This window comes from Papio anubis, chromosome 8, assembly GCF_008728515.1.
Source record: "Papio anubis isolate 15944 chromosome 8, Panubis1.0, whole genome shotgun sequence".
NCBI lineage: Eukaryota > Metazoa > Chordata > Mammalia > Primates > Cercopithecidae > Papio > Papio anubis.
In genome coordinates, this window is record NC_044983.1 from 135,062,985 (window position 1) to 135,085,474 (window position 22,490).

At 51.9% G+C, this 22,490-nt stretch overlaps 1 protein-coding gene across 5 annotated transcripts in view; it reads right to left on the reverse strand.

Annotated features, from left to right (window-relative positions):
* The window catches only part of TRAPPC9 (trafficking protein particle complex 9), a 713,063-nt gene that overhangs the window by 143,259 nt on the left and 547,314 nt on the right, over window positions 1–22,490 (reverse strand). For all 5 annotated transcript variants that reach the window (XM_017962346.3, XM_017962349.3, XM_017962347.3 and 2 more), the window contains one exon: window positions 7,184–7,274. In XM_017962346.3, coding sequence (XP_017817835.2) covers window positions 7,184–7,274 — 91 coding nt within the window. The remainder of the gene's footprint in view (window positions 1–7,183; window positions 7,275–22,490) is intronic.

Consider the following 22,490-nt stretch of genomic DNA (forward strand, 5'->3'; position numbering starts at 1 on the left):
GGCAGGAGAATGGCGTAAACCTGGGAGGCGGAGCTTGCAGTGAGCTGAGATCCGGCCACTGCACTCCAGCCTGGGCGGCAGAGCGAGACTCCGTCTCAAAAAAAAAAAAAAAAAAAAATTAAAGAAGAACCTTTTTCCTTTTTGAATTGAATTAGTGAGCCTGCTCTAAGTCAGAGAAAGAATCAGTCAGGCCAGGCCAAAGCTGAGGATACTGGGTCTGCCAGGGAACGAGGGCCCGGCCTGGCATGGCGGCCTACGGGTGTGATAGAAACTCCCTCAGGCCATGGGGGCTTCTAGGGAGCTGCAGCCTCAGTTTGTCGTTGGAGGGGACTCTGGAAGAATGGTGAGGGGAGCCCAGGTCATGGGGGGTGGGATGCAGGGAACGTGGCAGCCCCAAAGCCCTGGCTGGGGGTGAGGAGTGGGTGAGTCTGAGACCTGGATTCTACTGTGCAGGACTGGAGGGGAGCTGCCTGGACTGTGTCCTGGGATGCGGATCCTGTACCACACCTGCCCCCAGTGGGCCTGAAGACGGGCGCAGGATGCAGTCAGAGTGAGGGGCAGACAAACCTCACCCTTTTCTCATGCACTGCCACGCTGTGGCTGGCTAGCCAAGGTCTGAACTCTCCAACTGTCCCTGTCCAGATGGTAAACACTGGTAAACTCAACCCAATCACCCATCCCTCCAACCCAACTGAGAGCTCCCTCCTCCACAACACCTTCCCAGCCCCTTCCCTTCAGAGCCATCTCCCCTCCTCCCAAATGCCCTCTGTCTGCAGGATCAGGCTGCTCTGGCCCCTGCAGGCTCTCCCCAGGCCCCTGTGTTGGCGCTGCTGTCCTACACCAGGCACCTCCTCTCCTAGCCTGGAGTTCCTCGAGGGAATGAGGAGAGAGAAAGACAGAGAAAGAAACCAGGGAGATTTTCAATGCTCGATTTGTGAGCACTGGTTATATGGCAAGGAATTATTTGTGTTAGCTTGTTTCACTCTGCCAGCATCCCTGCAAGGTGGCTGAGTCACAGCGCTTCACAGAGAACCAGAGCTCAGAGCATAAGTGACTGCTCAGGGCACTCAGCCAACTTGGCAAAACACAGCAAACTTGAGACCAGAAGCAGGTCTGTGGGATTCGAAGCCAAGATCATTCCATGGGGTCTGCGTCTGCTTGTTCCTCCACATCCCAAGGGCCTGAACTATGAGTCACAGGGCGAGGTGCCTGTTCTCTCTCTCTTTGTATATACACAGATATATAAATGTGTGATCCCAAACAATGCTCAAAGAGGAGACTCTGCTCAGAAATGGAAAACCCCCACATGGCTGCTCTGGGAAGAGATGCCATTCAACTCAGCTGACAAGGTCCCCGCAGGCTTCCACTGTGATCTTGCTGTAGTCAGAGACCAACCCAGGTGTGCAGGCGGCCGGCACAGCCATGGTTCCCAAGCAAAGCAAAGATGCCAAGGGCCTCTTAAGTGGTGGAATGCAGTAGCAGTGGAAATGGATACCCTGGTGGCCATGGCAAGACCCTTGCCCCACTGGGGCTCACAGATCCAGCTGTAGCATTGGGGAGGGGGCTGGAGTCACCATGACCCCTGCTACCCAGTTCAGCTCCTATGCCCTGTGACTTGCAAAGTCTCAAGAATGTGCTGGGGTCCCGTTTAAGGTTTAAGGACTTGACCCAACCCAGACCATCCCTGCATTCTCCACCCTCCTCACAGGGGAAGCCTGAGTGTCCTGTGCCCCCTCGGAAGATCACCTTGGAAATCCAAGTTCCAACAACGTCCACATCACGATTCAGAGTCACATGCCCACGTGATGAATAAACATCTCAAGATCCCTAAAAAGGTTCATAGCCTTTGACCTAGGAGTAACGCCTAACTAGAAAACTTGTCTAGTCAGAAAATCGAACCGAAATTTACGTATTAACATGTTCACTGGAAACAGCCAGATATGATAATAGTGAGATAAACTGTGACACTGCAAACAGGAAAATATCATGCCCCCGTTTCTGGAAATGGTTCCACACTGTCGTGCTAGGCCCTGGCCTTGGCAGGTGCCGCCGGCAACTGAAAGCGCACGGCTGGGCTGCTCGCTGTCAGGGCTCCCACAGGGACAGGCTCACCTCCTGAAGGCAGAAATGCCTTTCAGATCTTAGCACTGTTTTTTAAAAGCCATGCATTTCCTCCAGGATAAAGGGATTAATATTCGCATTATTTGCCAACATGCCTCTGTGCCCACGACAACCCAAACACTACCAATTACCAAACGGAAAAAGCAAGCCTGGGGAAGAAATGACCTGGTGCTGCAGAAGCAGCCTCCTTCCCTCCCGAGGTCCCTCCTGGTGGCCTCTGGCAGGACAGATTGTCCACAGGCTCACTCCAGGTGTGGCAGCAGCTGACTATCCCTCCCTGGGGAATTTGTTTCTTTCGCCTGATAGAATATATATATATATATATATATTTTTTTTTTTTTTGAGACGGAGTCTTGCTCTGTCGCCCAGGCTGGAGTGCCGTGGCCGGATCTCAGCTCACTGCAAGCTCCGCCTCCCGGGTTCACGCCATTCTCCCGCCTCAGCCTCCCGAGTAGCTGGGACTACAGGCGCCCGCCACTCCGCCCGGCTAGTTTTTTGTATTTTTTAGTGGAGACGGGGTTTCACCGTGTTAGCCAGGATGGTCTTGATTTCCTGACCTCGTCATCCACCCGTCTCGGCCTCCCAAAGTGCTGGGATTACAGGCTTGAGCCACCACGCCCGGCCTATAGAATATATTAAGACAAGTTGAACTTCATTTTTATTAGCCTTTTTAGGGAACCAAAATTCCTTTAGATCCAGATGTGTTTTCTGTTCGAACCTTAATAATTTAACAAAAATAGATCTGACTGCCAATTGGTTCACTCAACACTCATGTACAGAGCATCACATGTGGTAAGCGCCCCCACCTCCCATCCACCCTCTATACCACCCGAGCTGCCTAACCACCTGGTGAAGCGGGAATTATTATGTCCTCCAAACTAGCAAATAGACCTGCTCTGGCCTCATGATGAAGTCACTCAGCCACATCTGGCGACTGTCCTCAGATGTCCGAAGTGCTGCGTCTCAAACCACTACCCTAACAAAGGCAAGCCCACCCTTCTTTAGTTATGAGACAAAGAGGTGGCCTCCCAACTGCTAACCATCTTTCTATGCCATGCAAACGAGACCTCAAAACCACCTTCTCAAATTCTCCAAGAAGAGACAGTAAAGGACAGCAGCTCCTGGGCCAATTCCGATTTCCTGAAAGCAAGAAAAACATGTAACCACCTCTTAATGCCATGGGCCACACTCCACGCCGCAGGGCCTCACCCCTCTCCTTGCTGTCCCCCAGACTGAAGAGCGCCTGCCTGGGCCTCTGTCTGGAGGCGGCCCCACCATGCATGGATGCCAGGAAGGGGGTCCACGTGCTGCCCAGTCCCTGGGGTGGGCAAGGGGGTGTTGAGGATGAATGCCACAGATTCACGGAGAGCCCCTTGTGAGTTTTCACACCAGGGCTCGGGTATATGGCTCCTAGAACTGGGCTGATCTTCCAGGAATAACAGAAATATCGCATAAAAGACTGTAGCTTTTAAAACAGAAGTGATTATAATAAATCTTTGCTTTGCAGGCGGTAGGGATTTATGGTGTGCCAGACACATTTACAAATGTCATTTCACTTTGATTCTGAGCCTCAGAGCAATATGTGAGGTCGCCATGGGAGAGGTCCACGCCGCCCTGAGATGGGGAAATGGAGGCTCAGGGGGCATCCCTGATGCAGCACGTAGCAGGACCGAAACGTACATCCAGGTCCCCTGGCTCCACCAAAAGCCTCTACTACACCACAGAGGGGACTGAAGCACCATGAAGAAGGTCTTTGCTTTCAGACAAGAGTGCAGTGAAAACCACGGCTCTTCTCTCTCACCCCGTCCCCCTACCTGTTTCCCCAGAGGCTGCAGTGAAACAAGGTCAACAACGTCAATGAAATGTCACCTCTCACCTTGCACTGAGCCCGCCTGTGGGGGCCCAGTAGGCATCTGCGCAGGCCTGGTCCCACCACTGGCCCACGATACCTATGGGGAAAGGGAGTCAGCACAGGCGGTAGGAGGGTGACGAGGAGACAGATGCGGGTCTGGAAACAATAGTGCATGGAGGCGGGGGCTGCACTGAGCACGTAATAGACATCATCTCGTGTTATCCCTGGAGCAACTTATGCAGCAGGCACCATCCCACTCCATAAAGCAAGAAACTCAGGCTCCAAGAGGTGAAGTGATGCATGGAAGGTCACATAGCTGACGCATCATAGAGCTGGGATCTGAGTCCAGGGCTGCCTGATTCTGAGAGGCCATGGAACCGAACTACATTTCCAAAAGAACTCCCTGAGCCTCCCTGTGAAAAAAGGGTGCTAAAGATTGAATGTCTCCTCCAAAACTCATGTTGAAACTTAATCCCCAGTGTGGCAGTGTTGGGAGCTGGAGCCTTTAATTGGTGATTGGGTCATGAGGGCTCTGCCCTCATGAATGGATTAATCCTTTCAAGGATTAATGTGCTGATGGATGACTGGGTTCTCATGGGCAGGAAAATGGTAACTTTATAAGAAGAGGAAGAGGGATCCAAGCTAGCACATGAGCACGCTCAGCTCCCTTGCCATGTGATGCCCAGCACCACCTGGGCACTCTGCAGAGTCCCCGGCAGCAAGAAGGCCCTCATCAGACATAGCTCCTTGACCTGGGACTTTGCAGCCTCTATAAGAAATACATTTCTTTATAAATTACCCAGTTTCAGGTATTCTGCTATAAGGAACAGAAAACGAACTAGTACAAAAAGGGGAAGAAAATCAGGGCAAGAAATGGAAGCAGCATGTAACGCAGCAGGGGGCTGAGCCCGACCCAGAGCCTTCACGCCTCCCGGCAGGCACCTCTGCCCACACAGGCATGTGCAGCTTCCAGGCTGTTCTATGCTGAGAGGCATCCCGGGGCCAAACCAACTTCCTAGTCTTGGCTCTAATTGTCCACTGTTCTCTCTAATTTCCCCACTATTGTCAATTTTTAAAGGGTGTTCTTAGTACACCCAGGGGAGAGGCCAAAATGAACAGAAAGGACCTTTATGATCATTAAGGACTAAAGCTTTTCTTCATCTGAAATTCCCAAATTGCCCGGGCTTCTTCCAGCCGCCCCACCAGTATTCAGGCAGGACTGGTTCATCCCTGGTTGGTGGAGACCTAGTGGCCCGCAACGCAGTGCTCCCAGCTCTGTTCACTCTGGAGCCCCTGGGGCAAGTGCCAGCCTCTGAGCCTCAGTCTCCCTGTTTGTAAATGATGGAGAAAACCTCACTCATAGGACTGTGGCAAGGAGTGCATGGCAGCTCTTATGCAAAATGCCCGGGACAGGAGATGCTCAGCAGTCTGAGGTCCTTCCCTTTTCTCTGTCCTGTGCCGCTCCAATTCTAGAATCCTCCTTACCCTTAGGGCCTACCTAGAACAGTGCCAAGGGCAGTCCGTGCCCCGGGAAGGGCATCGTTTCCAGACTGCAGGGACTTCTCCCCGTTCAGCCTTGTACCATCAGAACTTCTCCCCCAGGGCTCTGCTCCTGGGTGCCCCGCTGGTCATCCAACCAAACAAAGGCCCCCAAGCCATCTCAAAAACCCTTACCTGGGGTTAGGGCTGCCGACCCTAAGACAGAAGGGAGGAGCCCACCTGCTGTCTACCTCCCCACCCCAGGTCACTCTGCTCTCTGCTCTTGGCACCCTGTTCTCCCTGTGGCCCTCCCTTCGCTCACTTGCCCCATGAAAGTCCTGCATAGCTGCCTGGTGGAATCTCCTTCGGTAATAGATAAAATACAGCTAGTCCCCCTGGGCCTGACCCCACCCCACAGCCAGGGGGACCCAGGTGTCTTCCCTGGCTCAGCTGTCTGAGTCCAGCGACACAGCTGACTGTGCCCAGGTCATCAGGAGACAGATAGGACATTTCCACCTAGAAAAGTGGCTGGGCTACAGGGAAGCCTCCAGGGAACCAAACAGTGAAACCCTCTGCAGGAACACCAGGCTTTTCCTTCCTGCCACTCAGGTGGGCTCAGAGAGGAGGAAGAGTCCACAGAAGGAGCCCGAGTGTAAAATGCAAACCCACAGCCGCCACGATGGTGCCCACCTGGTCCCAACAGCATTCACCTATGAGGGGACAGGAGGCAGCCTCTGCAGGACCAGGGGGTCTGCGGGCGGGACGAGGGGGTCTCCAGGCTGAAGGGGGCTGGTGGAGTGCGAGGAGAAAGGCTTGCTTTCTCCTCATGCCACTGGAATCATTTTCATGTGTCTCTAGCCCATGAAAGGGGCAGAACAAGCTTATTAATGAACTGGATCCTGGATCAAAGAGGAGTTACTCATTCACAATGACCTCTTGGGTAAAGAAGAGGAAGAAAGGGGATATATATGCTTACAACTGACTGACTGCAGCAGATCCAAAATAGATGAGCTGATTAAATAATTTCCAGAGAATAAAGATTCTCACTTCAATAGAAATACTAAGCTCGTTTCTCAGCAAAATATTTTTGAGTTCAATTTAGAAAGGCACAGTGTAGGGTGGAAGTTCTCAGGTGCAACAAGAAGAAGCCGTCAAATAAACTGTGCTAAGTGTCTAGTAATGGAGTTCTCTTGGGGTTGAACACAACACTGAGTTGAGGCATTTACAAAACAAACACTTTTCCGCACAAACAGCATGAAAAGCTGTCCACGCATCATCGTGGTGAGTGGGGTGAAAACAAGGGGTTCACCACACCCTGTTCTCTTCTGCCATCCCAAGCCACTCTCAGTTCTGGAAACAGTTGCAGAGCACACGCTCAGCCACACACAGTCAACTGCCATTTCAGAAGGCAGCCCACTCTACAGCAAGTGCAAGTCAAGACGGAGGCCGAGATCCGCCTGCTGCACCTGTTTTGACGGGCACTGAGCCCTTCTCATGTCTGCACTGTCACCTGAGTGCTGAGCTGCCCGCCCAGGTGAACAAAGATGCCCCCACGCAGAGGTGCCGGCGCAGCATGGGGAACCCGTCTTTTTCCCCCAAGGTTTCCCGTGATGACCTTCAGCACCCACCCACATCTGGGGTGCCCGGCCACACCCCCCAAGACCTTGATTGTGCATTTGGAGAAAAGAAGCACATCCACCCAGAATCAATGGGCGGCTGGCAGGTACTCACCCCACTGCAGAGGCGCCAGCTGCAGGTGCTCCAGGACGAGCTGGTTCAGGAGTCCTTCCACACTCGCCTCGCCACTGCGCTTCAGGGACGGGTGAGTCTTGGTCAAGGAAAACGCAGCTCCTGCTGAGCCCAGAGACAGGAGAACATCTAGAAGTCTCTAGACAGAGACCCTCAGATGGGAAACCTCCTAGAGCAGATGTCTCCCCTCTTCTGAAGGGACTGTCTAACCAACCACTATGACATCACCCTGGGTATGTGGACATTAGGGGCATATACAACAGCAAGTGCTTCTCCTTCTACCCCTCAAATCTAGTAAATTAAACTACTATTATGTAAGAAAGGGAAATCCACTGGGATAATTTTAATCCAATAACTATTCTTGCTGGGGAAAATAAAGAGAAATGGAAGGTTATTTTTCCTTAATAAAACATGCAAACTGGTTCACTGTTGAATACAACTCGCGAGTTCCTTGACGCACGTCAGTTTCATGCTGGTTTCACGTCGGTCCTGTTATCCGTCTTGATGTAATTACACATATTATTAAGAACGAGCTCACTTAAGAGAGCTCATAATCGAGGAAGCCATAAAGTCTCTCAGCAAGTATCAGTGGATGAAATAATTAGGTCTAAAAATGTAGAAAACAGAAACCTCCCTTGCGCTAGTATTAAACAGCCAATGTGATTCGCAAAACAGATCTGTAAACCTGTTTCCCTTTTCCTACATAAGTTAAAGCCACCATATTTAAGTTGCAATAAAAGGGTAAATTTTTAGTTTCTGACATTCTCTAGTGATTATAAAAGTGGAAAAAACACCCCACCTTCCTTCTTCCTTTCATGTTAATTCCATTCAACAAACACATCCAGTTCATCTGAAGCACGCCATGCACAGTGGGTGGCATGGCCTTGAGGATGAAGGAAGGGCGGGCCACGCACCCTGAAGTTGAGAGGTTCACATTCTGGTGAAGGCAGCAACATGAAACCTAAGACTTGCAATGGCCAGCCCTGGGGACAGTCCTGTGGGAACAAAGCTCCTGCAGTTTGAGGTAGAATGGAGCAGAGGCTAAGCATTGCAAGCGAGAGACAGCAGGACGAAATGGAGGCCCCTGCGTCTCTCCTGCTGGCTGGTGGGGGAGTCGGGCTCAGAGGTGCTGAGCAGAACGGGCACATCCCCCTCATCAATGGTCCAATGCACTAGCCAGAGAGGGCTGTCCAGACAAGAAGGCTGCCCAAGAGAGCCAGCTGGCCACAGCACCACAGCCACCAGCAGCAGTACAGGCTAAGGTCAGCAACATGCTGGCCTGGGGGCTCAGGAACCCCTGCCCACTCCTGTGTCCTATTTTATTTTATTTATTTATTTATTTATTTATTTATTTTTTCAGATAGAATCTCACTCCGTCACCCAGGCTTGAGTGCTGTGGCACGATCTCGGCTCACTACAACCTCCGCCTCCCAGGCTAAAGTGATTCTCCTGCCTCAGCCTCTTGAGTAGCTGGGATTACAGGCACCCGCCACCACGCCCAGCTAATTTTTGTATATTTTTAGTAGAGATGGGGTTTTACCATGTTCACCCAGGCTGGTCTCAGACTCCTGACCTCAAGTGATCTGCCCATTTCCCAGAGTGTTGGGATTACAAGCATGAGCCACAGCGCCCGGCCCTATTTTAGCGATTGTGGACTTCTTTCAATTCTCCCCAAATACTGTGTGCTCTCTCTGAATTCTAAGCCTCCCCTCCCACACTCTGTGCGTTCTGCCTGGGAATGTCTTTCCCTGCCCTCTTCTCCTTCCTGACGTTACATCTCAACCTGACCTTGCTTCTCCTACAGGAACCCTCCAGAAGGCGTGCATGCATCCCCTGACAACCTGCGCTAGACGCGGTCATCTTCCTGTTTCTTGGCTTCAGCCCTAGCCTGTGAGCTCCATGAAGGCAGAGACCTGGTCTTAGGGCCTAGAACAGTGTTTGGTTCACTGCAGTTGCTCAAAGTATATTGCCTGATGAATAAATGAACACCAAATGAGCAAACATCCCAGGTGGAAGTGCAGGTGCCACGCCTCATTCAGCAGCACAGCCCGCAGCCCCTCCACACACAGCACAGCGCAGTGGCTGTGACACTCAGCAAACCTTCCTGCACCTGACACCCGGGGCCTGCTGACGGCTTCTGCACATTCTCAGGCTTCACTGCTCAGGGTCTTCTTGCTCCTGGCCCCAGTCCACAAATGCTGCTTGCTTCATTCCACAGCAACCCAAATGTCTAACTCATCCCGTCTTCCCTCAGTAGAGAATCTGAGGGCTTGGGACTTGTGGCTGAAGCTCTGAGGCCGGCAGAGGTGCCCCGGCCCTGAGTAAACAGCTCCTGCTCTCACTGGCTCTGCTCCCTCTTTTCTCTTCGTGGAGCTTGGTGCCCAAAAGGGCAGGTTCTGGAGACTCAGCCCAACTTTGAATCCTGGCACTGCCACTGATGAGCTTTGGTTAATTTACTTAAAGTCCCTGGCCTCACTTTCTTCATCTGTAAGACGAGCATGCTAGCAGTGCTAACTTCACAGGGCCGCCACGAGGAGTGCCCAGAATCATACTCCTGGCCTGTGGGTAGCATTAAGTAAGTGTCGCCCACCGTTAGCATCAGCCTCATCCCCATTCTTCTCCTCTCTCCTGTTCCTCCTCCATCTCAGAGGAGATGCAGAAACCTCTCTCCTTGCCCCAGGAATTCAGCCATCATTTCTGCTGCCTCCAACTCCCTTGGGGATCTCACTCTCCCGCAAGCAATTTATCAAAGTGTTTCCTGCACAGATAATTCCCTCCTTAGAAGAATTCTCCAAACGAAATTTTCTCCATCTCATTACACACACGGCCCATGTCTGTTGAATTGATATGGCTACTGATAAATACTCTGCAATGAACTTTTAATTATCTTCTTTTGATCTGTGACAATCCTCATTTATTCAATAGTTAACAGGTAGCTACCTGAGCTAGGGTTTGGGGTTATGGAGCTGACTGTGACCCAACAGACGGCCCTTCAGAACACGGTGACCTCCAGCAATCACACTTCGGGGTTTATACCCAAAGAACTGAAAGCAGGGACTCAGGCAGATGTTTGCAAACCCATGTTCGCTGCAGTGATATTCACAATAGCCAAAGGGTGGAAGCAGCCAAAAGTCCGCCAATAGAGGAACCAATCAACAAAATGTGATCTATCCGCAGAACGGAATGTTATTCGGCCTTTAAAGAAAAGGAAATTTTGAAAACGTGTTACAACATGGATGAACCTTGAGGACATTATGCCAAGGGGAACAAGACAGGTACAACAGGACGAACACTTATGATTCCACCGACCTGAGGCACCCACAGTGGGCAGATCCAGAGACAGAATGGATGGTGGGCACCGGGGGCAGGGAGGCAAGGAATGGCAGGGAGCATTGCATGGGTGCCCAGTTTCAGTTTGGGAAGGTGAGAAAGTTCTGGAAGCAGATGGTGGTAATGGCTGCATGATAATTTGAAAATATTTAACACTCCTGAGCTGTACACTGAAGCGTAGTTAAGACAGCAAATTTTCTTAAAATGCCGACCTAGGAGGGAGGCTATAATTAGGAAGCAGAGCGACGCTAAGGAAGCCCGGAGGAAGCCATAATCAGGGACAGAGAACTGAGAAATCTCACAGGGTAGGGGCATTTGAGAAGACGGCCATGGCGGGAGCTCTGGAAGCTCTTGACAAAGACGGCCCCCCTGCGGCCCCCTCATCCTTCCTAAGCAACTTTGCAGGCAGCTTCCCCCAGTCAAGCATGCAGCCGCCCCGTGTGTTCATTCATGTTGCATCAATGGCCATTTTCTCCCTTGGCAGTCAGGCTGCATCTCTGCGAGGGGTGCCCCTTCTCGGGCAGTAGGCACAGGAAGCAACAACTGGGGATTGGGGTCCTGCCTTCGTGCATCTCCCACGATGAGGATGGAGGCCGCAGCCCCAGGCCTATTTTGAGCGCCAGCAGCAGCGAGGCACCCCTCAAGGAGGCAGTGCCCTGCAGGTCTCTTATCTTTTTGCAAAAGCAAATCTGTCTCTCCCTCAAGAAGCCAGCATAGGTGGAACCCAGTGGGTGCTTTGGATGTCCAGGGTGTTTGGGACCTTAGGCATGAGCTGCGTGGTCCCTTCCCAAGCCCTAAGTCAAAACAGGGAGGTCAGGCCCTATGGGCATCTGGGCATTAGGGCTGTCCATTCAGAGCACCCCATCAGGGCCAAGGAGGTGCCCTGTTCCAGGCCCAGGGACGTCTGCAGAGGTTGAGCTTGCTCCCTTCCACTGCACCCTTCTCAGGAGAAACAGCCGGGCCCAAGGACACCACGTCCGCCTGCCCAGGGCAGTCCACTCCCAGACTCGTGGTGAAACCAGGTTCCCAGACGTCTCCTGGGAGGGCCTTAGGATCCAGATATGTGGCAGGTTCACAGGTGGAGCGAGGGCTGGCCTGGCTGGGCGACGAGGGGTCAAAGGCCGTTGTGAGGGGCCCCTGCCGGGTCTGTTTCCTCAGTTTTCAAATAGGGGAAGGCGAAGGCTTGTCTCCCTGAGGGACTGAGCACTCCTGGAAACATTTGTTCTCGTAACCCAGCACCTAGTTCAGGCGATTCAGGCCCCAAGTGAGGTTAGAAAATATCTGGCTGTCTGTGCCTGAGTGCTGGCTCTCGAGAAGGGACCACTATTCAGCTCAGTGGTTAGGCCACCTGCTTTCACTACGGCTGAGGCGAAGGGGTCTCCATTCCCCTACCCCGCCCACAGCCAAGTTCCTGAGTAAATGGCAACCCCCGCTCAGTTTCCCAGAAATTTTATTTTCTTAAGAGGAGTTGCTTAGTATTAAGAGCTGATGGGCTGGGAAGGTCTGTGTCTTTATGAGCAGGGCATTGCAGGGTTTCATTTCCATGGATAATGAGTGAATTGTTTTTCTTCCTTTGAACCCACAGATTTGAATATCCCCATTTTAATGCTCAAGGCACCATATTAAATTACTTGTCAAGGTGAGGAATGTGAAAGTAAGGGAATCTCATCAGCCAAGATTAAAGAACTTTTCTGAAGGAAGGGGAGGAAGCGCAGCACGTGCCTGGCACGTCGGAGAGGCCCAGGGACACCTGGCCAGTGGTGAAGGGGCAGGTGCTCAGTCCAGGGGCCTGCACTTCACCCTCCCTGCAGTCTTGCTGGGTGAGGGCTGGAGCTAGGATGCGATCCCAGGGCTGTGTGGTTCCCATGCCTATGCTTCCCCATGCACCTGCTCATACGCTCAGGCTGGGCCTTGTGCTGGATGCAGGGCCCTGAACCCAGCTCAGCGGCACATGCTGCACCCCCTGGAGCTCCTAGTCTGGTGGCCACGGGCCAGGTGGGACTGGCTCCGCCCTGCTCCCTCCTGGGGCTCCCTGAATGCATGAGGCATCATCAAACTCGGGGTTCAAGGGCTTTTTAGAGAGCAGGCAAAAACTGCAGAGCCCACCATAACCCCATGGATCTGCACACTTGTGGGGGTGGGCAGACCAACAGCCAAGAGCTCCCATCTCCAGGGTGCGTGCTGCAGGCAGGGCCCGCTCTAGCAGCTTACACGTGCTCAGTGATATAACGTTCATCATGGCATTACAAGGTAGGCATTATCTAATTTGCAGAGAAGGAAAGAGAGGCACAAAAAGGTCAAGAACCTGGCCAAGGCCACATGCCACACAGCGGCCCACTCTGACCCCAGAGGCTGCATTCTCAGCCACTGCCAACGGCCTCCAAGTTACAGAAACTGGGCAACAATACCAGGCCCCAATGTCATGTTTCTGTGTGAATATGTGCGTGCACGCCAGTGTGAATGGGCACATATCCATATACAGGCCGCCACGAGCACATGAGGCGCAGCCCCCTGAGCCCTGCACAAAGGAAGGCTGCTAAGAAGCTTCGGGGCCCTGCTCCTTCCCGGCCAGGGAAGTCTCCTGCACTGCTGTGCTGCTTGGCCCCCACCCCAGCGTGGGGCCCTCCCTCCCCATGTAGTACCCAAGGGACATCACAATGGTTCACACCAGGACCCTCCCAGGAGAAGGTCAGGGCACAGGGAGGGAAGCCCCACGGTGGCCCTGAGACTCCGGCTGCCTCTCTCTGGAGAGGAGGTGAAGGAGAACCTGCTGCAGATGAACTGATGACGGTCTAGCTCTCAGGACTGTCTGTCCTCAAGAATCTCAGAGGCAGAGGCCCTAGGGCCCCACTAGGAGAGAAGAGATGCAGGAGAAAATGTGGAGACAGAGGAAGACGAAGAACAGGCCAGAGGGCTGGCCCTGGCCCTGCATGCATTACGATGATGACATCTCCCGGTCACGGGTAACACGCACCACAGGTTTGGGACAGACACCCACAGTTTATTTTCTTGGAAACGGTACAGTGTATTCCAAAACTGCTCAATTCTAGGGCTCCTAAGGTTGTCCCAGCCTGACCCACACCTGCTCCGAAACCACTCTGGCTTTCCTCCACTGCAGAAGCGCATAGCAGCTTGGGCACTCCTCCACTATAGGAGCGCATCAAGGCGCGGGCGTCCCTCCACTGTGGAAGCCGCACCACGGCGCGGGCGTCCCTCCACTGTGGAAGCCGCACCATCACTGGCGCGGGCAGTCGCCTACCAGCTGTGGAAGCCGCACCTGGGTGCAGTGTTCACAGCCTCAGTCCACGATGGCACCTCCTCTGGACAGAGGGAGTCCCCAGTGCCCATTCTGCAGGTGATCAGGAGGATGAAAAGATAGAGGGGAAGGCTTTCAACCTTACTGATTCTACAGACCCTGTGGGAGTTAAAGAGTAACTCACTCTGCCCTCCAAGGGTTTACAAACCGGAGATGTGCCGCGTTTCTCGTAGCCCCGGCGAGGGGCTCCTTCCTCTGTGCCCCACAGCCTTGGGGAGATTCCTCTCCTGTGGAGCTCCAGGGACTCCATGCTAACTGTCCATTTCCACGTCTGTTTTCATAGTGGACGTGGAGATCCACATCCTCACCGCGTGCTGCAGACCTGGACGCACCCTGCTCTCTCCTTTCCAGGCTCTGTGCCCAGCTCTTCCTGGAACGTCCCTTCCCTTCTTCTGCCTGGTCAACTCCTCTCTTTCAGACCCAGCACAACCGTACCCCTCAGGGAAGCCAACTGAACACAGCCACATGGCCACCCTGCCCTGGCGGTCTGCACAATGCTCTTTCAAGCCTGATCCAAAAACGCTGCAGTTGGCACTTGCATGTCTCTTTCCCTTGAGGCACTGTGAGCACCTTTCTGTGAAGCTCTCATGTCTCATGCAACTCCTGGGACCCAAAGTAGCTCCATAAACATGGACTAAACAATGTAAAGAAAGCACGCATGGCAAGTCCATATGAACGTAGCCATAAAGAAAAGGATGGTTTTCATCAAAAGCCGCCCTTCACCGGCAGTGCACCCACAACTCGTCTTCAGCATGAGGAAGAGAGTGGCTCCCTGATGATCTACCCTGGCACACCAGGAGGTAACTGATGCTGTCCCTCGGCACACAGCTGGCACACACAGCCAGTACTGTCTAACATGTGAGGGGACCGAGCCTCGGGAAGGTCAAACAACTCACTGGCTTTGAGTGATAGGCAGGATGCTAGCCCCGGCCTGGGATGTCGCTTAGCACCACGTGATGCTCACAGAGTGGAACTCCTCCCTGCCCACAGGGGCACCGGGCAGATGCAAGCCTGCTCCCAGATAACTCCGACCAGTCCTGTGGATTCTTCTGTGGCAACTGCTTGGTACCCGCATCCCTGCCCAGAGCCACCCTGCGGCTGCCTCCTCAATCCCTGTTACTCCATCGGCCACACCAGCCCTGCGTACTGTGACACTGCCAGCGGGAAAACACAGCCAGTGCCCTTTATGAGAATTCTTAGAGGTTTCGGGCAATTAATTTTGATTTAGGGTAAGCTTCTAGAAGGTCTCAGGCTGACTCAGGGCAGTCCCCTGCACTTTCTACCAGTCAAGTCCCTGCACCAACAAGACCCTCACCAAGCAGTGTACAAAGCTGTTTTGCTCCCCGAGGGCAGAAGCCCAGGAGTGGACCAATGCCAACCCCCGACAAGACCACTGGTCACTGTGCACACGACTGGGTGATCCTGGGGGATGCTGTCCTTTCCAGGAGGGGTCAGCTCTGCTGAGTCAGTTTGCCCCAAGCCCCCACCCCACCATCGGCCTGGGCTCAGCCCCACTGCTGTGGGGCCCCGAGCATGCCACCCCTCCTAGGAAACGCCATGCCCTGCAGAGTGTGAGGGGACTGGACCCCGGGAACTAGAGTGCCTGCAGCGGAAGGAAGAGGGGCTGCCGCTTCTCTTTCCCTTGCAGCCACCACAGAACAGAGCAACTTCCTCTTCAGTAAAAAAGACATCAGATCTCCCTTCCTCTGCTCCTGACCAGACCCCTGCGAGCCATGCTGTGACTCACTCCAATCAAAGGCAGGGGAGAGTGGAAACGTGTGTGTCGTGCTGGCAAGATGAGCTCAGTTTCACTGTTTCTGGTTTTGGTGTTCAGCTGTCATCGCATGGCCCACATGGCTTACAGGCACACGAAGTCATGCTCAGAGCAGTGACCAATTCTCAGTGAAGAAAACGTTCCCACTGGCCCATTCTCAATCTCAGAGTCGTCCAATCGGGTCCCAGAGTGGAAGGGGGAAGGGAAGACACGTCAGGACATGCCTGAGCTGTGGTGAGCACTACAGCAAGTGCTGTGCACGTTCCCTTCAACCAGGTGGGGCCAGGACAGCTGCCACTCTCACTCAGGGAAAGAACCAGAAAGCGGAGGGCTCAACAATGTGTCCCGGGCTACTCAGGGACAGAACGGCCACCCCTGGAGCCGCTTTAACTCCAGAGGCCAGGCTCTTTGCTGCAAAACGACATCTCCAGAGGAAAAGGACCTCCTCAAGAGCCCGTCTGCCAGACTGGCGACAATATGGAAGTGGAAAAGCATCCCTATTGACAAGGCGGGGGCACACAGGCATGCTCCCGCTCTGCGGTAATATTCTGCAGCAGGAAAGAGGAGAGAGAACATTGTCTATGAAATAATACGAAAAGTTTCCCAATATATGCAGTAAGTGAAAAAAGCAAGATGCAAAATGTATACCTTTTGTGTAAAAAAAAATTGGGGTAAAAAGGGTGTGTTTGCATGTACGTATTATTTCAGAAATAAATTTTGTAAGTTTCTATAAGAAACAAACAAAAGTGGGCACTCTGGGAGGTGGGGAGGAAACAGGGCAGATGGGAATGTCTATTTTTTAAAACAATTTTGAACCATGTGCACTTACTTAAAGTAATACAAAAATTAGTATAACAAAAGTAAACAATAATGTGCCCTTGGTAACACCATGAACAAAACTAAATGCTGACAGTTCGCTACAGGCCTGGGACGCTGGGACACAGCCGCGCTCCAGTGTGGCCTCACCCCGGTCAGAACTGAGAGGCTCTAGGGACGGAGGCAAGTCACTGACACATTTGGGCTCAAAACACACATATTTGTTTTTCTTTCTTTCTGTTTTCCCTCCTGATTCTCTTTGGAGTTTATTTTCACTTTCATGAAATTAAGACCTAGACTATGGCATATTACTCTCATTAAAAAGTCTCACATCAGGCTTTGGAGGCAGGCAGCAGCCCCATGCCTGCAGAGCAGAGACCATGCCTAACAGGCCCGGCCAGGCTGAGAAGCTCTGCAGTGATTAGTCCGGGGAGCAAGTCCGCCTGTGAGTAATTACCAAGTTGCCAAATGGTGCTGGAGCTTTGGAAGCCGTTCCAATAGCATATTTCTATATTAATTTGCTTTCGGACGTAAGCCATAAAATTATACAGCTGAGCTAATAAAGCTAATTACCTGCATGCATATCCGACTTCCTTTCAGCCCTGTAAGCCACCCAAACAGTCTTGCATCTCAGCCTGTGCACAAGAATGGCAAGGCTGGCTGAAGGGTCAGCAGCAACTACAGCCACAGTGTAATACTACAACATACAGTGGCGATGGTGGCAGTGATGGGGGTGGCTACTGTCTCTTAAATACATGGACCCTGGCATTTGGAGTAAGAGGTCAATCCATAATGATGATGACAATAGTAGTTCCTATCATTATTGCCACCATAGAGAACATTTCCAAGGTGCTTGCTTGGAGGGACGCCCTGGGTAAGTGTCCAACCCGCATCTTCTCACTGCAATACTACTTTCAAGCTAAGACTTCAGAATATGGTGGGTATGAGATAGGTAGTGTTATTTTCATTTCAAAGATTTTTCTAGAAAACTGAGGCTCATGGAAAGAAGAAGAAAGCCAATGCTGCTAGCAAGTGACAGGGACTAGGCTTGAACCCAGGCAGGCTGACCCCTGAGCCCACACTCTGCTCTCTGGCTTTCAGGGATTATTTGATATATTGTATTGATTCCTCACAGTAAACCTGGAAACTAGGAGCCATGAGTCCCACTGGACAAAGATCCTGCCGTCCACAGGGCCAGGTTGTACCAGAGCCCCGCAGTTGGCCAGCGGTTGGGTCAGTGTCCACACCCAGCCTGGCCAGTGTTTTTCCAGCCCAAGGGGTGCCCAGCAGAGAGCTCTCCATGGTGCTGAAACAGCTGCCTCCCATCAAGGCTCTTCCTAGTCACTTGGGGATGAAGTTTCCAAACCGTCAACAGGTTTTTACCCCCACCATTCTGTCCCCGCCTCTCAGGAGACAGAGATGAAGACACTGGCAGCAGAACTGTGAAATCACTGCTGGGGCCAACCCAGGCTTCACAGAAGTCCGCTAACCCATGCCTACTGTTTAATGACTGACATCCCTATGTGCCTGAGCGCTAAGAAAACCCACGTCCCAGCCCAGCTCATGTTCTCATATCTGGAGCTGCCCACAGGCAGTTTCTAACGCCCTTGCAAGGAAATACAAATTCCTCTCACAGTGTCCTCCAAGCTTGCCACTTTCTGCCTCAGAGATGCGGCTGAGTTACTTGGAGTCCATTACAGTTTGCTCACATGCCCTGCTGGTCAAACACCTGTGGAGGCAGTGAGCCATGAGGTCCAGGGGCTGGGGCTATCTCTGCTCAGTTTAACCTTCCTCTGCCATCCCTGCTCAAACCAGCAAGGTCAATGAGGAGGCAGCCCCACCTTCCCAACTGCTTAGCTTCTGGGCCTTCCCATGGGAAAATATTACTTCGAAGAACAGAAAACATGCAATCCAATCCACTAAAGAAAGAATTCAGAGGACTGCTTGTGGTTCCAAGCCCTGGGAGAGGAAGGGACAGTGCCCTGGTCACCGCCACACGATACAGGCTCCATAAATGCCTGCTGCTTTTCACTGAGCACCTGTGATGTGTCAGTTACCTACAGATCATCCCACTTAGTCCTCACAACAACTTCAGGTTTAGGAAGCCTCCTTGGGGATATTAGGTAATGCTCCCAAAGCCACACAGCCAGAAGCGGGTAGATTCAAACTCACCCCAGTAGGGATTCAAATTTGGGGTCTGCTGCTCCAAGAGCAGTGCCCCCTTCCCTGTCCAGACTCCTCTCACGAATCCATGTTTCCAGCGCAACCAGTCTGAAGTCCACGGCATGCCAGAGTGACGGGGTCAGGAGCTCACCTTCAAAGTAGCACTAAAGGCACAGAGACTTTTGGGTGCTGTGGAACCTTAGAGGCACTTGTGTTGGCCCCTTGAAGAGGTCAAGAGCCCCTTGGACTCGGAAAGCCTTTTTCTCCTGTGGGGTCACACATAAAGTTTTCCAGGGGAGGACATAAGGCAGTGGGAACACAGATGTGCTCTGCATTATTGGCTTAGGCCAATAACGGTGTCAGCTCATCCCCTGCCAGTGAGATGGTGATGCGTAACTCTAGGAGTCAGTGGCCTGCGCAAGTGGGGCTCCTCCTAGAAGAGGGGCAAGGGGTGGTGACTTGCCCAGGAAGAGGAGCCCCAAATCTGGCAGGCAGGGAGCCCCAGCACAGCACTTGGTAGGCTGCCCCTTGGCCCTGGGCCCTATGCCTCACTCCCACTGTAGCGCCAGCCACCCTGGGCTCCAGATACTTGTGGCCATGGCTGATTTCCCAAACTAGAAACCGGTGAGCATCCTGAGGATAAGAGAGTAGTTTACTGTCTCCGAGTCCCTAATTCATTTCCACAGAGTTGGCAGGAAGTACAAGTCAACTGAATGAATGAATTTTTTTTCCAGGGATGATGCAGAAGGAACCTGATGGTAGCTTTCAGCTACCACCTATGCAAGGCCAGTTTATCAACGAATGTCCACCCACACAAGCTTGTGTCCAGGAACATTTACTGAGCACCTACTCTGTAGCTGGCACTGGAGGAAGCCATGCTTCCTCGGAGTAGTGGTCTTATGTGTGTGTTCAGCCCACAAAGATTACACAGCATGCTCAACTCAGAGCCACATTCGAGCCTCATGCCCACCACATGCAAGATGCAGAGGATGTGGCTCTTCTGCAAAGGGGAAACTGAGGTTTACAAAAGTTGCATATGTCATACCCTGCTCTCTCCAACAGTATGAGAACTCAATCCCTTCCGTAAGTTAAAAAATCTGGCTTGAAGAGAAAAAAACACACATTGAAAAAACAGAAACAGACCAGGTGCAGTGGCTCACGCCTGTAATCCCAGCACTTTGGGAGGCCGAGGTGGGTGGATCACCCGAGGTCAGGAGTTCAAGATCAGCCTGGCCAACGTGGTGAAACCCTGTCTCCACTAAAAATACAAAAATTAGCCAGGCATGGTGGTGAGCGCCTGTCATCTCAGCTACTTGGGAGGCTGAGGCAGAAGAATTGCTTGAACCCAGGAGGCAGAGACTGCAGTGAGCCAAGATCGCGCCATTACACTCCAGCCTGGGCAACAAGAATAAAATTCCGTCTCAAAAAAAAAAATTTAAAAAAATAGAAACAAACAAAAAAGGATATTTAGTTGACCCTTGAACAGCATGGGGTCAGGGGTGCCTACCGCCTACACAGTCGAAAATCCACATGTAATTTTTGACTGTATCAAAACTTAACTACTAATAGCCTACTACTGACCCCAAGTCTTACAGATAACATAAACAGTCCATTAACACATATTTTGCATGTTGTATGTATTACATACTATATTCTTACAATAAAGTAAGCTAGAGAAAAGAAAACATTAAGAAAATCATGAGGAAGAGGACACATTTCCTATTCATGAAGTGAAAGTGGACCATCATAAAGGCCTTCATCCTTATCTTCATGTTGCGTAGGTGGAAGGGGAGGACGAGGAGGCACTGGTCTTGCTATCTCTGGGGTGGCAGAGGTGGAAGAAAATCTATACTTAAGTGGACCCACGTAGTTCACACCTGTGTTGTTCAATGGTCAACTGTGCCCTGAGCTATACTGGATACTTCCATAATTACCCACAAGAGAGAGGCCCCATCCTATCTTCCTTCTCTGCAAACTGCAGGGTTCAGAGAAGGGTCACTGCTCTGGTTTTCCACTGTAACCCTTTAGAGCAGAAATGAGTTTCACAAGTCAGGCAACCTATACACCAGCAAGAATCCTGTCCCTTGCTGGCTTCCTTCATTCCAACTCGACACCCTTTAAAGGCCTCACCAAGGGCAGGGCTGAGGGCAGGAGGCCAGGAGAGAAAGCAGAAACAGACCTGTACTGCCCTATATGTACATTTGGAGACTCTTGTGCCTAATTTCCAAAGGCAGGGAGCACAACCCCACAGAACCAAACGTGTTCTAGACATACAAGGCCAGGCCAGGAGCAGGTGGAAAGGAAGACTTCATTCCACCATTTGATCAGAGCCATCCGTCCTCCTCACAGTGAAGGTGATCCCGTCGCTCGCTGGGTCAAAACCCTTCAGGGCGACCCACTGCTTTCAGGACAAAGTCCCAACACCCCAGCACAATCCACAAGCTCCCGTACAGCTTGCTTTTCCTGTTGCCCTTTCCCCTTTTAGACCGAGCCCGTGTGCGTCTGGGTCTTCGCTTCCAGAGATGGGGCTGTTTGCTGTCTTTGCTTGGCTTCCCCTCTACCTGGAGCACCCTTACCCTTGTCGTTCTGGTGAACACCCCTATCTTCTAGAGCTCAAACATTGCCTTACCTGGGATGTCCCCACCCTGGAAACCAACCCTTCTGTCCTCCCTGGCTGCTGCCGCTGCACCCTGCAGAGCACCCGTCCTGTCCTTGCTGTGTTAGGTGCTGGGGATTCAGAGACCAAGGTGGGGGCCTCCCTATGTTTACGAAGCCCAGCCTCCTGGGCAAGTATTATATCCTACTTATTATCAGTAGTCAGTCTTCCTTATTTATCACATTATTTAATCAATATTTGTACAGAGCCTTTTGGTTTACAAACGTTTTCACGCATGCCATCTCAGTTAATCTCCATGTCTTGGGAACTATGAGTGTTCACTTCCAAATCTTTGAAAAACCCAGCCAGATGCAAAGCAAATGCACAAGGTTAATAAAACACCTTCCCTGTCATTTTCTGCGAGGCCATTAGCAGTAAAATATTTGGTAATGTACCGCAGTCAAAGACCATTTGAAATCATGGGGCAGCTTTGAGATCCTGTCTATATTTATGTGACTGAAGTCTGCCATGACCTGGTTTGGCATTTTAGGAAAAAATGATTGCTCGGTTCACTCTGCTCCTGGGGAACGTGAAGCCAGATGGGAATCTGTGAGGTTCTCTTCGGAACCTGTAGACCTGAGGTGTGTGAGCCTGATCTCTCAAAAAAAAAAGTAAGTGCTATGCTCAGAACATTTGGTGAGTATCCAAAGTCTACAGAGCAAAAGCTTGAGCTCTGTCATGGAGAATTTGGTGTGAAGGTTTTCACACTCGATTTGGGTTGAGCATCATGAAGTGGGTGCTCTGGGGTGGGGGTGCCTTCAGACGGGTCATCTCTCCCTGCTGGAAAATAGGCTGTTTGCATCCCATGCACAAGCTCGGGAGTGAATGACTACAGGTGCAGGGGCTCAGCCCAGCCCCACTGCAGATCAAATAAATTAGCGAATTGTCATAAATAGAAATTACACTAATGGAAAGACTGCTTTAAATGATTAATGAGCCTCTTTGCCATGACTTTGTTTTCTAATTTGCATCATGAACTTTCAGAATGCTGATGCTCTTGCTGCTCTCATTTCAGTAAGTGCCCCCAGCATCTCGGCTGAGCTCCCTGGTGTCAGAGACCCAACTGGACAGAAGACGTCACGCAGTGGGGTGTGCTGCCAAGAGGAGAGGTCTGCAATTGGCTCACTGCTGCAAATCTTGCTTGGGTGAGACTATTCCAGAGTCCCACAATGGAGAGCGGGTGAAATGGACAGAGTTCTGCATGGGGCGATGGGTACCAATCAGTGGTGAGACC